The 17,161-nt window shown below is 41.5% G+C and overlaps 1 protein-coding gene across 1 annotated transcript in view; it reads left to right on the forward strand.

Moving 5' to 3' along the window:
• The window catches only part of LOC136642158 (guanine nucleotide-binding protein G(q) subunit alpha), a 100,842-nt gene that overhangs the window by 37,027 nt on the left and 46,654 nt on the right, over window positions 1–17,161 (forward strand). The window contains exon 2 of the mRNA XM_066618428.1: window positions 2,538–2,722. Coding sequence (XP_066474525.1) covers window positions 2,538–2,722 — 185 coding nt within the window. The remainder of the gene's footprint in view (window positions 1–2,537; window positions 2,723–17,161) is intronic.

The following is a 17,161-nucleotide window of genomic DNA, read 5'->3' on the forward strand; positions in this document are numbered from 1 at the left end:
TTGAGCAGGCAGGCAGGGTGAAACATAGGCTGATGAGTAGCAGGGCGATTAGCATGAAAAGGTTAGATTCTATGATCAAAATATTTAGATCCTTCAACCAATTTGAAGGAAAGAAAGAAGTTTCTTAAACTAGTTATCTCTGTGGCTACTGGGAAGTTCACATCACCCCTGAAGGGATTTGCCAGGAGTGTTTTGTCACCAGAACCTTTTTTTCAGTAACAGTGTCATGGGTAATGGTAAAAAATGAGTTTCCCTCCAATACCTTGTTTGAAAAATGTGGGAAGGGCAGTTTGGGTTGACCTTCCCCTCCCAAAGGCTATCAGAAATGAAGGGAGGGGTCAAGCAGCCCTAAATAATATATAAGGGCCAGCTCCAAGTCATTCCGTATGTTCCTGTCTTAACCTATTTCTGCCCAGACCACAAGTGTGATTCCTGTTGCGTTTAAGCAATGTCGGGCAGAAATGGCTTATGTTCAGGCAGAGCACCAGGTTACTAGAGGGTGAGTGATTGAGAATCTGCAAGAGAAGTGTCTGCATTCCCTGGGAGGCTATGGACTGATGACAATGGAAGAGTTGCCAGATGGGTCTGTGTTTTGGGGTCCTTGGTCAGGAATGTACAACACTACTTCAAATGGTTATCTCAAAGGGATGGAGGTGGCAATGGTGTGATTATTTTTTTTAAATTTGTGTACTGTTTTATTGCCCTAGGTCTTCAAAGCAGGTAGCAGTGCCCTCTGAAATATCATTAACCCAATATTTTTATTGCACAGTTTCATGTATAAATTATTTTCTGCCCTTATTCCAAAGAGTTTGGACTGTGTATGTGAATGTTTGAATTTAGACATGAAAACCAAGGTAAAATACAATCGTAATAGATTGCACTGTTTCTGAAGTGGTAAAGCTCACTGTTTCCTCCACTTATATGCTGCCTTGAGTTTCATGGTGGAAGAAAGATATTGGGCAATGAAATAATACATCCTAAGCTGGAGTAGGATTTAAGTGAACAACAAATAACAGCTCTAAGGCTAAACTGTCTTCTCTGTCTAATGCCCCAAATGAAGAGCGTATAACTGTAAATGCTCATTTTCTCTGTCTAAGACAGTTCACTCTTACTGCATGTAAGCTTACCTAGAGTGGAGGCACAGGGCATTGTTAAGTTCTTTCCTTGGCAACTTTCTAAGCGCTCTGTGTCTCTCTCTGTTCACTCCAGGTCTCACCCATATAAGGGCAGAGCTTGGAGGACAATAACAAACTGTTTAATGGAACTACAGACTGACTTGAGGAGCAGGAAGTGCAACTGTCTTATACTTTTTGATTCCTTGTACGTTATACTCTCTCTAGCTGTGAGATGCAAACTGTCCCTGTGTGTTTTGTGGAGTGAGACTTTATAAATGGAGTGAGACTGTATGCATATCTTTATTTTTTTTAATAGTTCAGGGAATCTCAGGTTAGCAAAAGTTTTTGAAGCATACATTTGTTTATTTACTACATTTATATCCTGCTTTTTCCCCCTGGGGACACCCAAAGCTGCTTACAACATAAAACTACATTTAAAGCAATAGGCTATATATAAACATTAAAATAATCAAAAAACAGTGGTTCCCAAACCTTTTAGCACTGGGACCCACTGTTTAAAATGACACTGTATTGGGATCCATCTAGCTTTATGAGACTAAAAATAAAGCTTCATTTTACCAGCCACTCAAACCTGTTTTTAATCTTTTTTTTTACCATGGTTGGTAGGGGGGAAGACGGATTGCCTTCTGATGCATTTGTTGAACTCTGTGTTGATTGAATTGGGACCATTCTTGTGGCCTGGCCTTCCCCTTTGCAGTAGATGGGGCACATTCACCTACTTGCAAGTAAACACGCACTTGTGGCTAAGTTTCACTGCTCATATGGCTCAATGGCTATTTTCCTTGTCAGCTATCAGCTTGCCAGTTTCGTGACCCACCAAAAATTGGGTCGTGACCTACAGTTTGGGAACCACTGATCTAAAATTTAAGAACCTTAAAATCATAATAAAACACAAAACCAACAGTATTAAGAAAGGGCAAACCCATGAAATCTAAAACAGAATGGAAGTCAACTAACAGATAAAAAACATGACTCAGAAAGCTAATCTAAACAGAAATGTCTTTAGGCCTCACCTGAAATCTGAAATATTTTGTCTTTTGAAAAATGGCCCATATTTTAAAATTGTTTTTTTTTTTTGGTCTGAACTATATTTGAGTTACAGAAATAGGTTTTCTGTGGGTTCTGGATTTCAGTATTAGGTTGTATTGCTGTGAGATAGCATGACTGGTTGCTTGATTAGAAATGAGCATGAATATTGAGTGCTGAAGGTTATGCGTCTTCAGGTGGTGGTGATGGGAGAGGGACTGAGCAATGACTACAGTGATGATACGTTTGAACTCGTACTTAAACCCAGGACAATTGAAGGAGAAAATAACTTCTGTTCTAATAAATCTATGCAAATGCTACATTTTCTTTAAGTATGGTAGTCTAATGATGTGTCCTTATTTGAATGTTTTGCAGGTACAGGTGAAAGCGGCAAAAGCACATTTATCAAACAGATGAGAATTATCCATGGCTCAGGATACTCTGAAGAAGACAAAAGGGGATTCACAAAGCTGGTGTATCAAAACATATTCACAGCAGCACAGGCTATGATCAGAGCCATGGATACACTCAGAATTCCATACAGCTACGAACATAATAAGGTACTTTTTAAAAAAATACACAGCAGAATGGTTTTCAGCTAGTGTTTTGGGAATTATATCGTGTGACTTTCAGTTAATGGATCTGCTTCACACCTGGAGGGGCAAAAGGCATAACTTTTTGTGGGGAGGGGTCACAGTTAAACACTGTATGCAGCTATTATATTCTTCCATCAGGTTGTACAAGGTGGCAAAAAGGTGCCTATAGCAAAAAGTCAGTGTAAGTGGGGAAGAATGCTGCAGATACGTTTACCAGTCTGGTTGACCTGATTCTGTCTAGCTTAGTTCTCTCTAGGTATATGGAAAAACCTACAACTAGAAACTATCAATGTGTAAAGGCTCATAAAATTGACTGCTCCAGTTAAGCAGTGCTCCACAGTATGTTAGGGAGAAGAGTTCTAGCCTAACTTTCAGATTTTCAATATAAAAGGAATCTGTTTTTCTTTAGGCTCTTGTGGACTGCTGTGATGTAGTATAATGTTAATAGTTGTCTGAAGTCATTTCTAGAGAAAATAATGATTTTTTAAAAAATTTCTCCTTCTCCAAAGCATCTTCTGCAAGAGATAAAAACAATTCCTTAAAAGTCTATTTAACATGCCTTTGCCTTTGGAAAAAAGGGTTCAAGACGTGTTGCCTGTGTATCCTTGCCCCAGTTGGATATTATGACACCTCATGAACGAGATATTTAAAAATTGCAGAGCCCTGCTTGGAGAGAGAGGGGAGGGGGAGAGACGGAAACTGTGGAATAAAGTTGGCATGTGCTGGAAGTTCTGGCCTTGTGCCAGATGTAAGCTATCATTGATGATTTACTGCTGATGTTAAGTCAAATGCAGAAATTGTTTGGAGTAGATTTGTAGGTGAAAAACTTTGATTTGGTTGCAGTTTATCTGGTTCAACATTATTTTGGTTTATTCTTGGCAAAATGTTGCCAACTCTAGGCCCTTTCTGATTTTGTAAGGTTCAGTATATTAATGGGAAGGAGGAGTTAGTAATTCAGTAAACTACTATATGTGTGCAATATAAATGTCCCCATTTATGCTATGGAGGATGTTCATTGGGTAGTTGCTGTGTTGGTCATTTGTTCCGAGCACAATATTTATGTGCTCTTTTCCTCCCCCTCCTTTTCTTGTTTTCTGGACATTTAAACCTTTCTAGAGCTTATATGCTCATAACATTGAAACAGTAGGAAATTGCCTTGTACAAAGTTAGCCAAATGCAAGGTTTCTCATACAGATCACAGGAATCAGATGGTTAATATGTTTAACTCACTTTGTCACAACACTTGGCTTATGTTGAGATCTTGGGAATTTCATTCTAAAGCAAAATGAAATGAGAGGAGAAAGTCCAGTGTGAGTTCAGGCAGCTCTCGATTTATGCAGGGATTATGTTCTTGGAAAATGGTGCATATATCAAAAATGTGTAAATAAAAACTGACTTTCCCACAGAGAGCAATGGGATAGGTCTGGGTTAGGGGAGTTTGCTTGCTGCTGTCCCTGTCAAAATCACGCTTAAGGCAGTTTGCTTTGGCTTGAAGTTTGAAAATCATTTACAAGGAAACAAATAACAGTATTGCATCTACCACTATTAGTAAGAACAATTTGAGTATGATAAAGGTGCATTCAGGTTAGTGACCATGGATTAGGGTTTTTAAATCTTGGGCTTGTATGCTGCATTCACTCCCCATCTCAGCGGCTCTGGAGAGAAAGATACACTCATCTGCTGCACAATTAGAACATTTGCATTGGAACCGCCCCATTTTTGCCTTTGGAACCAATGAGAAGCCAGTTTCCCTGCTGATAGACCTGCCCAGCTGTGAGAATGAAGCTTTAAGTGGGAAGTAGCTGAGAGTGAGTGCTAAAGGGCTGCTTCCAAGCTGAACAAGAAATGCTTTGCAGATGTGTACAGACATAGCTCACTAATATGGCAGGCTACGTTCCAGACCACCACTGTAAAGCGAATCACAGACTTTTTTTTCCTATTGCAAATGCTGAGGAATATGGTGTCTGCATGACTTGGGGCGCCTTCCTGGCTTATAGTATTCCTGGCGGTATATCTGTATGTGGAGTGCTGCATTGGGGCCAGAGCAGTCTTCCTAGAGAAATGACCCTTAGCAAGAAAACAGAAGGTGAGACAGTGATCGGTCTGGCAGGTGGAGTCAGGTGGCAAAGGGGGACTTGCTCATATAGAAATTCCAAAGAAATTTATGAGAGGGGACCTCAGGAATAAAAGGTGGTGGGTGCAGTAGATGTAGTTGGCTTGCAGAGTTCTTAAGAAGCATTGAACGTGGGATGAACCAAGCTATTTCAAAAATGTCCAGTATGAATTTGTAAATTGTGCTTTTAAAAAGTGGCAGAAGTACAATTAAGAGCTGGACATTGAAAGCTACTGTACTGTATTTGGTTTTTTCCTGACTCCCATTTATTTTGTAGTCAAATGGTTAATGGTTAAATTCAGATGTATTATAATCATACAGCTTTTAAAAATATAGGGTCCAATCCTAAATCCTATTCTCCCGCTGGTGCAGCTGAACCTAAAAGGAGTGTGCTGTATCCAGTGCAGGAGGGGGGCAGATTGGGAGGCTTCAGAAGGGGAAGATTTACATCCCCTTACCCCTCTGTAAGCCTCTCGCTTTATAATGATTGTCCTTGTGCTAGCTCTTTAGCAGGCACAAGTCCAAGAAGAGAAAGGGGCGTAGAGGCAGCAAGATGAGGGAATAGGGTCCAGTGTGTGTCATCACTGCCGTATCCACCTCTTCCCTGCCCCTGCTGCTGCCTTGCCTGCTCTGGTGGCCGTGATGGGTATGGTGACAAACGAGGAGCGCTGTCACCTCTTGCAGCAGCACTCCCCAAATAACTCGCTCTTTGTTCTATCAGCAGCCATTCTGTGACAGCAGAATTCTGTTCTGCAGTTGTATTTTGGGTGGCTTGTGTCACTATTACATATTACATGCATTAGTGCTTAGGTGCCTCTTCGATGACTTCAGCTTGTTTTCTCCTAAAGAACATTTGATGATTTGGCACATGAGTCTTCAGGTAGTTTGGTGAGGGCTCCCGCTGTACAAGTTGTTAGATGAATTTGTAATGCCATACGTCGAATATTAAATCTGTTAGGGTACATGCCCCAAACCATCTGTGGGTATTATGTGGACTTAAGCTATGCTGTGGTATTTGGATTTATGTTGAAATCATTGACTTCAGTGGATTTTGGGTCAATGGACTTGCTAACATTTGCCGTGTGAAAGTTGCTTTTAAATTGTGTGACGTATTTGTGTACAACAGTTCCGTATGAACAGAAAATTTCTGTGTTATGGTAGATGTATTTTGGCTGTTTCTGGTGTCATGGAGAAAATTTCAGTTTCTGTACAGTGAGTTCCACAATATACATGCTGTATATTGTGTACATGCTGAGGATACTATAGGGAACAAATTCAAAATGACTTTCCATGTGGCGACAATCATGGCACCTTCCTTAAATTAGCTTGAATCAAAATACAGTACTCTAATCTGAAGATTTGCTTGAATGTATAAATGAAGATAACATAAGTGCCTTTCATACATAATTGGATCACTGATCAATTTACTCAGCAGGTACCAATAAACTCAGTTGGCTCCTAGTCAATGTTTCCTCTAACTTTTTTCTGTATTGTGTGAATCTCTACAGTGGCTGAACAGGCAGCAATGATGGCATCCTCATTGCTGATCCCTGGAGCATGGAGAGGGAGAGTGACAGACTGGTGGGGGGATCAGGGCCTAGGAGAGGGGGGTTAAGGGGATAATTTGTACCCAGGCCCAGGGTCAGAAAGAGGGCCCAGGAGCCAAAGAAGGGGGCCCAGAAAGTTCCTGGGACTTGACATTTTCCTATCTCACCTGAACTTGCTGCCAGCGCATAATACTAGGGCACAACCACTTTCATGCAGTGTTAACTGCTGCTGCAAGCCATGCACACTAGGCTCAGGAAAGCATCCATGACCCTCCTTAACACATTGTCAAATCTAGGAGGAAACTGGCCTGCTACAGTAGCTCTTTGACTTGTGGATCCCATAACCATGAAGGAGTGTATAGAAGCTCAGGGACCCGGCTGCAGGGCTACGGCTGCTGCAGAAGTTCATTTTGATCCATTCTAGTGTGAGCCTAAATATGATAATGCTATTTTTCTGCAATGGATTTTCTATATTCCAAAGATTTTAGAGAGACTTAGGAGTGTGTTTGGTTTTCAATATTTATCTAACTGCCAATGCCACATGGTCGGGTAGACCTGGGCTCTGCATCAAGAAGCCTAGTAGATCTGAGCTCCAAAGACTATTGTGGCTGTTAGCACCCTCCTGCCTTCCTGTGCCTTTGGGAAGGGGCCCAGAAGAAACTTTGTACCCCTCACAAAATTCCTCTCATAGGCCTTGGGCGGGGGGGGGGGGGGAGCTCAAATGTCATCACCTATGCAATCTAGCTTGGCCAAGCCTGAACTCAGTTACCACTGGCCCTGACTCATTTGACTGTCCCTCATTTGACTGAGCGGCAAACTTGTTCAGCTGCACAAGACTTCCATTACAGCTGTGTGGCTGTGCTGCCACGCAGCTTATAGTGAAGATTGCTTCTAGTCTGTGGCAAGGGGGAGGGACTTTCTGGGAAGTGAAAAATTGTTCTTATTGCTGTTGGATGGTAATTGCAAAATCCAGGACTCAGTTTTTTGGGGGAAAGGGAGGTGTCTGTGCTTTCTCGTAAAAGCCTAACCACAGGGAAAGGGAAGCAACCTCGCTTTTTCTTCACATTCAACTTGGAGAGGGAAGGGAGGAAGGATGTCTCTCTCAGCAGGGTTGAGTATTTTTGCTTCACTTTGTGTGTGTGCACCCATGCAAACTGTTGTATGCATGGCTGTCATGTATGCCTCAGTACAAACTCTCTCTTTCTGTCTCTTGTCTGTGCTTTTGCTAGCACTGGACAGCAGATTGCAAGAAGGTTGCTATCAGGGTGTATATTTCTATACACTGGACAGCAGACTGCAAGAAGGTTGCTATATCAGGGTGTATATTTCTTGAAGGTTGCTATCAAGTATATTTCATGTTTAGTGCTTTTCCTCTCCTTTTCACCCTGATGCTTTGAGTTAGACCTGATCTTCTCCACTTCTTTCAAAGTGTATGCAGCAGAGGGAAAAACAAAAGCAAATCAAGCAATTACAATACTTACATAGAAATCCAGATTTAGGCTGCCGTCCTTTACACACTTTGCTTTGAGTAAGCCTCATTGTATGCAGTGAGACTTAACTTCTGATTAGGCATAAATATGATTGCACTGTTTAACTAAGTAGCAAGATGTTTTTCCTGTCAGTGGGATCATGTGAACTTCTCTGTGTTACTGTATGAGCTCTGTGTAGTAAAGTTTCCCATTCTGGAAAGGGAGAAAAACACCCAGTTTATTTTTTTTTAAACCAACTCCTTCTGTGTTGTCCCTTTCCAAGAAAGGGACAAAATAATTTTCAAAGAACTGAATTACTTTGAAGGGCTGGACTGGCAGAAAAACTTGGAGCGGATTTCTTTTGCAGTGGGAAAGCTTGTGCTTTTCAGCCTTTTCAGTCCAAGTGATGAAAGATTCTTATTGGACTGTGCTGTGGCACAAAGGAAACCTGTTGAGCTCAGTCTTGACCAGATTGAACTCTGTAGGCAGATACTGTAAAAAATGAAGAAACTGCTTATGGCAAGAGAGTTGTGGGGAGCAGGAAATCAGTAATTTAACTATGAAGAGCTATTGGATGAGAGTTGAAAAAGAATCAGGACTAACTGATATTGTACAAGCCTTAGGCATGTGGAGGAGCATTGCCATCTGTTCTCTAAGCCCTTCTCCATAAGCTCTGTGGGTAGAAGCAGGCTGCACTCACTTAGTGGAACTCTTCATGTGCTCAGAGTAATGTTTCCTATATTCCCACTGGATTGAAACATGAATCACAAAGTGCCAGTGTTCTGGAACCCTTGGGAATTGCATGTTTAGCACCACCCATCGAGAGGCATCAGTTCACATAAATGCTACTTGAATGCAAACTTTGCCAGCTCACAAATTTGAAGATGGCCCATTCACCCCCCCCCAAATACATCATAATAGAAATCCCTGATTCCCCCCCCTTTTTTTACTGTTTTAATCCCCCAGAATGTTTCTGTGATAGCCTCCTAAAAGCTTCTGAGTTATCCTGCTATATAATAACCATGGTGTAGTAACCTGCTATAATAACCATGGGCACTTTAAGTTCAGCTCCATTGCAGGGAGGGCGCATAGCATAGCAAACAGGCTCTGGCATATCTGGAGGGTTGGGGGGGGCAGATGCCCTGGGCAGCATCCTCTGGGGATGGTGGGACCCTTCCCCCACTGCCATTTTTCTCATTTTTGTGCTCAAAAAGGGACCATTTTCAAGGCCTTAGGAGAACTTTTAGAGGCGGGGGAAGACTGCCCACAGCTCCCTGCCCCTCAGAAGGACTTCTAAGGCCTTCAAAATTCCCCAAAAGGCACTTCCTGTTTTCCAAGCAATTTTTTGTTTGGGGCGGTGGTGGCGTTTTATGGTTGTATGCCCCCAGGTAGCATCGGGACCAGGTCCGCAATTGCAGACAGGCAATTTTTTGGATTATGAAAGTCTGTCTGGGCATCTCTGCCCACCTGACCAGGCCGAGGGGCAGGTAGAGGTGTCCAAGTGGCTGTAAATCATCCTGTCAGATAAACCCATGTCATACCAACAGACTTTTCAAAGGTCAAAACAAGGATGTACAACTATTTTAGTAAGGGGAGCACCCACCCACTCTGTGGCATTCTAAGTGTGATCACAATCTAGAACCTCAAGGATGTGTAAGCCAATCTTAGATGATAAATCATCTCGTTTTAGAATAGGCTGCCTTAGAATGCTGGATGCAACAGAGTGGCAACAGGATGCAGGTATTTTGTCTGTGCTCCCTGAGGCATCTGGTGGGTCACTGTGAGATGCAGGAAGATAGAGTAGGTGGGCCTTTGGTCTGATCCAGTGGGGCTGTTCTTATGTACAGGAACAGGGTTAAACTTGTCAGAGGAATGTATTTTGTCACCTATAGTTTAATCTACTTGCTGGTACCCCACCTTTTTGATACACCTGTACATCTTGTGATATGTACCTTTTGATTTCATTGCAAATTTTCTCCTGTGATTTTTTTTTTGTTGTTTCTTCAACTCTTTAATAAACTTCTTACTTTATTTTATCTGCCTGGTCCAAATTCATTCAGGAGGGGTAGGTTGCCTCGCTTCCTGGACTGTTACGTTCTCCTCCTGTTTTCTAAGGGAACTTCTGGGGGTGGGGGTTTAGCAGCTGTTTAATACTCTGGGAGACAGGGTCTCACAATGCAGCCTCTTTCCGGTTGAACTTTCTAGCCTTGGGTGGTACCAGTCCATTCCCACTCTGATCAGAGAGAAGAGTGAAACAAGAAGCAAGGGAGAAAGGACTGTCAGTAACCAATGGACACTACACTTGTTCTGCCCCTTTCCACCCACAGATGCAATCACCTGAGAATGTGTGAGCCAGGCCTTAGCTGATAAATAAATTCTGCTACTTGTGACTGTAGAACAGCTGCCATGAAACAAGATGATGATAATCAGTATGATCGCATGGATTGAAAGCACAACCTGAATTTATAGGGAAATGTGCAGTTTCTAAAGCTGTTTTGGGATGTATGAAAATGTAAATGACACTAAAGCTGTCTGAAGGCTGCAGTCTATCAGTATTGGATAAATAGTAACAAGGTCATCTTTCAAAATAGTTTCTGTTTTGCATCTGCTTCTAAATCTTCTGAATACAAACTCATTACCTGTGCAGCCTGGAAAACACAGGAAAAGCACTTCCTAACCACTTGAATCTCATATCAGGAAATCCTTTCCATGTAGAGTTTTGTTTTTGTTTTAAGCCTCAACAACAGTGTACTTTAGTAAACCTCTCCCCTCCCCCCAAAATTGGCTTTAAGTGCCTGCAGTTCCATTTAAGATTCTGCCTGGGTATTGATAGTAGCTTGAATATTGATTGAATATTGTGAATATATCTACAAATGTGTGAATTGGTCCAAGGTAGTATTTAAGTTTGAATTGCCATCATAAAAGCAGTTTGCTAAATTAACATGAGTTATCTCCCTTGCTCATCCCAGTAACTTATAATGAAAGCCCTAAATGTTTTTTTTATTAAGATTTTTTTTAATGTATTCCCTTTGGGGTGCTTAAAGTCATTTCATTAAAACACTAACACTCAGATACATTATAGGTAGAAGTGTTTGCTTCTGGTGAGTAAGATAGGCTTACAGCCTTGCTGATACAGTGGGCTTACTTCTGAATAAAATAAATAACACAATTTTCAAATACCTCTGATAGATTTTAAAGCCCATCTTCTTCAGCATTCCATTCCTGAATCATCACTCTTTACCAAAGAGACACACCATCCACTGCTGCTGTTCATGGCCAATTTGTGGGGACGGGCAAAGAAATAACTGTCACCCCAGAACCAGTTGCTAAGGTGGTCAGGAACCTTACGTTAAATGAAGAAGGTCAACATTCTTAATCCGTATGAATGAATCCGGTGCATATGAGGGCAAGAAAAAAGTGGAGAATGTTAATTAAACATTTTTGGAGGTGAGAGGGAAAAGAGATTTAAGGTATATGTGTAATTTTGGTGGACATGCCTCTCTGCTTGACATGCTTTAATTATGTCTTAATTATCTCCTTATAAGACTAAGGAAAAGCCTGGATTGTTGATCTTTTAAATAGAAAGGAAAAATTGGATTAGGCGCTTAGAGAGCTAAGCCCTTTTATTGCTTAAATCAGTTTGTGGATTATTTACCTTGTCCTGTCCGGGACCAGTGACTGACAAGGAGGAAACAAGTGGCTAATTCTGCTTTCTCTCCTAAGGCCACAACCCCTTGTGATGGCAGGATCATATATGTGTTCCTTTGCAATTTCAGGATAAATTCCTATCCTAGTTTTGTATTGCATGGGGCTGGCAGGCAGTTGCATCCTTATGGCCAAATTTTTATTATTCTGTTTTGTGAGCTGTGCATGCACGTGGAGATGAAGATGAAGCTAGAGTGTGATAAATGCAGTTGCCAGGTAGTTGTTGGTAATGGATACTCTTCCTGTACCCAAGTTAGTGGTTCAACCTGAAGTGTGAGACAGGTCCTCTTCTCTAACATCTTTGCCATCAAAGGGATTTGTGTGCACATTTCCCAGAACTCTGCCCCTTTCAGCATATGCAGAGAATTTGGGAGAGATCAGTATCTTTATGCTAGGTGGGAAGTGTTAAAGTGCCTTTGTAAAGCGAATTAATAAGCAAAGAGCCTGGAGAGGGAAAGGCTGGGAGTCTCCTTTTCTCATATTGTGCTTTCTGGATTTTCAGAAATACCATGCCATCTTCATGCCAGACTGGGGCATCTTCATGAGCTGCAGTAATCTCTCCTGCTGTTTTTGACTGTCCCTGATCGGTGGCATGAAGTGAGGGGATGACCCTTCCCTCATCTGAGTCTTGGGTTCTCATGCTAATAAACTTGAGTAACTGGTCAAATATTCAATAAAGCCAGGAAGGCCGCTGTAAATTTCATGTGGTGTTTTGTTAGCAAGGACAAGAGTGAGGCCTCCTTATTCCTTAGCTCTAAAGCAGGGGTGTCCAAAGTTTTTGGCAGGAGGGCCACATCAGCTCTCTGACACTGTGCTGGGGGCCAGGGAAAAAAAGAATGAATTTACATTTAAAATTTGAATAAATTTACATAAGTTTACATAAATGAATATATTAAAGATGAACTTATATTAATGAATGAAGGTCTTTCGAAGCTATAAAAGGCCTTGCACAAAGCAAGGCTGTCCTTTTGTTTGCTGCGGCTACTGCATCACAGACGTGAAAAAGCAAGCAGTGGAGGAAGCCCTCATCCCACAGCTCACGTGAGATGTCAAACAGTTGCCCTCACGCTGAGATCAGTTGCGTTGGGCCAGAGCGGGCTCCAACAGATCTCCAGAGGGCCAGAGGCTCATTGGAGACTGGGGACTCCCTGAGGGCCGCATTGAGAGGCCTCTAGGGCTGCAAGTGGCCCCAGGGCTGGGGTTTGGGCACCCCTGCTCTAAAGCAATTGAGTGCAGAGCAGACCTATCAGTATAGCAAAATGTATCCTGCAGACATCTTGAAATAGGAACAGGCATATTAGTAGCATCACTTAGAGACCATCTATCACTCCTCTTTCCTTTCTCCAGGAACCACGAAGCACCCACCACAGTGTGATTTGGCTATTTGCTCTGTAAAACTCCTATGAGTATTTAGACGGGTCAAGAAATGCCTTAACTTTAAAGAAAAACAAGATTCATTTTTCTGTTTGATTTTTTTAATAACCATGTCGTAGCATTTTCTGTTTATTGTATCTTTGTTATCCTACTAAAGTTAATTTTACTAAAGTAGTAAAGTTACTAATTTACTACTAAAGCCCGTTTGGAGGCAGGCTGTACAGCATGGCCTTTCCCAGTTTGAAGAGACACTTGGCCAACAGTCTGAGGCAAAGAGGCAAAGAAGGAAGGCCCATAGCCAGGGAGACAGACCAGGGACAGACTGCACTTGCTCCTGTTGTGGAAGGGATTGTCACTCCCGGATTGGCCTTTTCAGCCACACTAGACACTGTTCCAGAACCACCATTCAGAGCGCGATACCATAGTCTTTTGAAACTGAAGGTTGCCAACAACGAAAGTTAATTTTAAAAATGTGTCCGTTATTTGACAGGCAATTCACCTGATCATCTTTGGCAGTCAAATGTCTAACCAACCCTACTGAATCTTCTGGAATTCTTGGGCTGCTTGGGGTCATGCACTCACCTCACATTGTGCTTTAAAATAACTTGGAAGCAGCTAGATTATTGTTGTTTTGTTGGTCTCCCAGCCTAGTGTGGTGTGAAACTTTGACATCTTCCTCCCCTTTTCTCTCTTCTATGCCTCTCTTCCAGTGAAATTGCTAGTAAAATTTTCTGACTTCCTGAAAAAAATCCCTTGATCCTTCTACCACCTTCCTTCCCCAGTTTCATTCTATGCAACTTTTCTTTTGAACTACTTATCTTTTGAAAATTAGCAATCTATGTTTTTTGTTCTTTCGTTGTTTTCAACAAACTTCATATTCCAGGCTCTACAGTTGTGACAATCATGCATGTCTAATTTGGCCTAGGCTTTGTAAAAATTTAGAATTCTTATAATGTCACTGTGTTGTGTTTTTGAGGTGTATTGTCCGTTTATTTACTGCACTATGTTGCTAATTTAACTTAGGTTTTATTGGATAAATACTGTAGCAAAAATTTTATGCCAGACTCCTTCAAGGATCATGAACAGGAGCCTGTGGAATGCTAAATAAACCTTTTAACAGCTTTTTATACCTGGAGACATCATTTTGTTATCTCTCAGATGACAATCCTGGGCAGCTCATAGCTGTGCAGAAGGAGCTTTTGTTCTTAACCTGTCCTATGCAGTTAATTTAATAGATCTTCTGACCAAGCTCTTTTAAAGTTCTTGGTACAGATGTCTGAAGGCAAACTAATAAACCACCTATTGGCAAATTAAAGTAGCTGGGTAGATCTTGGGGGAGGGGAAGAAATAATCAATTACAGTGATGCCTCGCAAGACAAAATTAATTCGTTCCGCGAGTTGTTTCGTATTGCGAAAATTTCGTCTTGTGAAGCGCGATTTAAAACAAACCAAAACAAAAAAAATGCAAAAAAATTTGTCTTGCAAAGCACGGCCATAGAAAAATTCATCTTGCAAGTCACCAAAAAAATCACAAAACACTTTCGTCTTGTGAGTTTTTCGTTGTGCGAGGCATTCGTCTTGTGAGGCATCACTGTACTTGTAATAGCAGTAGATGTCTTCAGTGCTATATATGCATAGCTCTGTGTCCTTCACTTGATGTATGTATGTGTGGCACCTGAAGCATGTGACCTAAAGTGTGTCTCATTCCATCCAAATTCTATCCAAAGTGGATTTATTCTTCAGAGAAGCTTACACAATGATTTCCATATGAATCTAATGAATTTGCATAGATTATATACAAATATTTTCAATTGGATTGTGATTGGGAGACTGTTTTGCATATATGAACACACATTAATTTGAACACACATTAATACAGACTCATATTGAGGAAAACTTTAAAAAGCATTTTGAATGGGCTTGGGCTGCATTTCAGAAATGCTCTTTGATTAGCAGATAAGAAACTGCAGGAAAGGAATGGCACCTTACTTTCTGAGAACTGGGAAAGTCAGTATTTTTTTTTAATCTGTTTTTCTAGAAATCCAAGTAAACCTAGGAGATGATATGTGTATTCAGTGATTAAAATTCTGTGTCCTATCTCAGGAAAAAGCTGTGTGCAAATAAATTATGAAATAAAAGGAAATTGTATTCCTAGGGACTATTTGCTGTTCTGATTGCCCTAGGATATATGAAATTAATGTGGAAGAAATCAAGATGGCAATATGATTAAGGGGAACTTTCAACAGCAGTCTTGAATAAACTATCTGGTCAACAAGTTGATTTACTGTGTGTCATGCAGGGGAAAGTGATGCCCTGGGATGATCCCTTGCAAAGGATTCCCAACTACTGTAGAATCCTGTTTGTAGGATAGCTTCCAGAAAAATTGCACTGATTGGCATAGTGTAAGTGTGTGCACTCACAAAAGCATGTGGTCCAAATGTTGCATTGATATTTGACTCTCCCCCCCCCCCACAAAAAAACCCCTCTGATAGTTAGCAAAGATGTGCACAAAATGCTTGCTAATGGAGAAGAAGAAGAAAGAAGAAATTACACAAGAAATTAAGGAGCTAACAACATCCTTGACCTGCTTGTGTGGCAAACATTTCTGGTGCATGGCTATCCTGGCTATCATTGGAGGGCCCCAGGATGCAGGTCTCTTGTTATCTGGTGTGCTCCCTGGGGCATTTGGTGGGCTGCTGTGAGATACAGGAAGCTGGACTAGATGGGCTTTTCTCCTGATCCAGTGGGGCTGTTCTTATGTTCTTATCCTGTCATAACTTCTGCAGTATGGTATAATTAGCCAGATGTAACATTGTCAGCTACATCTTGGAGTGGTTAGCACATTTGTCCTGGGACTTTTTGAATGAATAATTTTAATGATTTTTGTTTAAAATAAACAGTTTGCTGTATTTGAGTTTCTCTTCCTTTCCAGAACTAATATATAAAGGATATGCACAGTCTAGTTTGTCTCTAGTCTGTCTTCAGCCAATTTTAGTCACTCATCCTCCCCTTTTTTTGCAGTCTTCCTGTAGAGTTTCCTGTGTTCGTGCACACTGATGATGCTGTGTGATTCAGCAATGTGGCTTGCCCATTTGACAAACAGATATGGTTAAAACAACAGTATTCATGTGGGTTCTTTACCAAGTCAATTTCAGAGAGTTGTGAACTATATAAAGTAAATTATCTAGTATTTACAGGGACTATGGGTGCAATCCTAACCAACTTTCCAGCACTGGCATAGCTGTGTCAGTGGGGCAATGCACTGCATCCTGCAGTTGGGGACAGTCACGGGGGCCTCCTCAAGGTAAGGCAATGTTTGTTCCCTTACCTCGGAGCTGCATTGCCCTTATTCCAGTGCTAGAAAGTGAGTTAGGATTGCGCCCTATATTGTTTTAATCTACAGCAGGGGTCTCCAAAGTTTTTGGCAGGAGGGCCACATCATCTCTCTGACACTGTGTTGGGGGCCGAGGAAAAAAAGAACTAATTTAAATTTAAAATTTGAATAAATTTACCTATGTTTACATAAATGAATATGTTAAAGATGAACTTATATGAATGGATTGAGGTCTTGAAATAGCTCAAGGCCTATAAAGGCCTTGCACAATGCAAGGCTGGCCTTTCCTTTGCTGCCGCTACTGCATCACAGACCTGAAACAGCAAGCAGTGGAGGAAGCCCTCATCCCACAGCTCACGTGAGAGGTCAAACAGTCGCCCTCACACTGAGAGCAGTTGCATTGGGCCAGTGAGGGCTTCAACAAATCTCCAGAGGGCCAGAGGCTCATTGGAGACTGGGGGCTCCCTGGGTGCCGCATTGAGAGGCCTTGAGGGCCTCATGAGGGTTTGGGCACCCTTGATCTACAGTATATTTTTGTACTGTCTAGCACCTGATTTAGTAATAGACTACAGAAGGAATCCTCCTCAAGCAGTTATGTAACCAGCTGTTTCACAAAATGCATTGTTTGCTTTTGTATGCCTATCTTAAAATGCCTTGTATTATTATTCTACATTGAGTGAAGAGTTTGTTCTTCGTTATCCAAGTAAAAGCTCTGTGCTGAATGCTCTGTGCCTGTCTGATTAGCATATACTTATAGTTCTTAATACAGGTACATGAATTTGGAAGATGATAGTCCATGTCTGGTGACCAGTTTACCAGGTGAACTGTTCAGGCGGCTAAGGTGTGCTCCTACCAGCCATA

Source organism: Tiliqua scincoides, chromosome 2, assembly GCF_035046505.1.
Source record: "Tiliqua scincoides isolate rTilSci1 chromosome 2, rTilSci1.hap2, whole genome shotgun sequence".
Lineage (NCBI taxonomy): Eukaryota > Metazoa > Chordata > Lepidosauria > Squamata > Scincidae > Tiliqua > Tiliqua scincoides.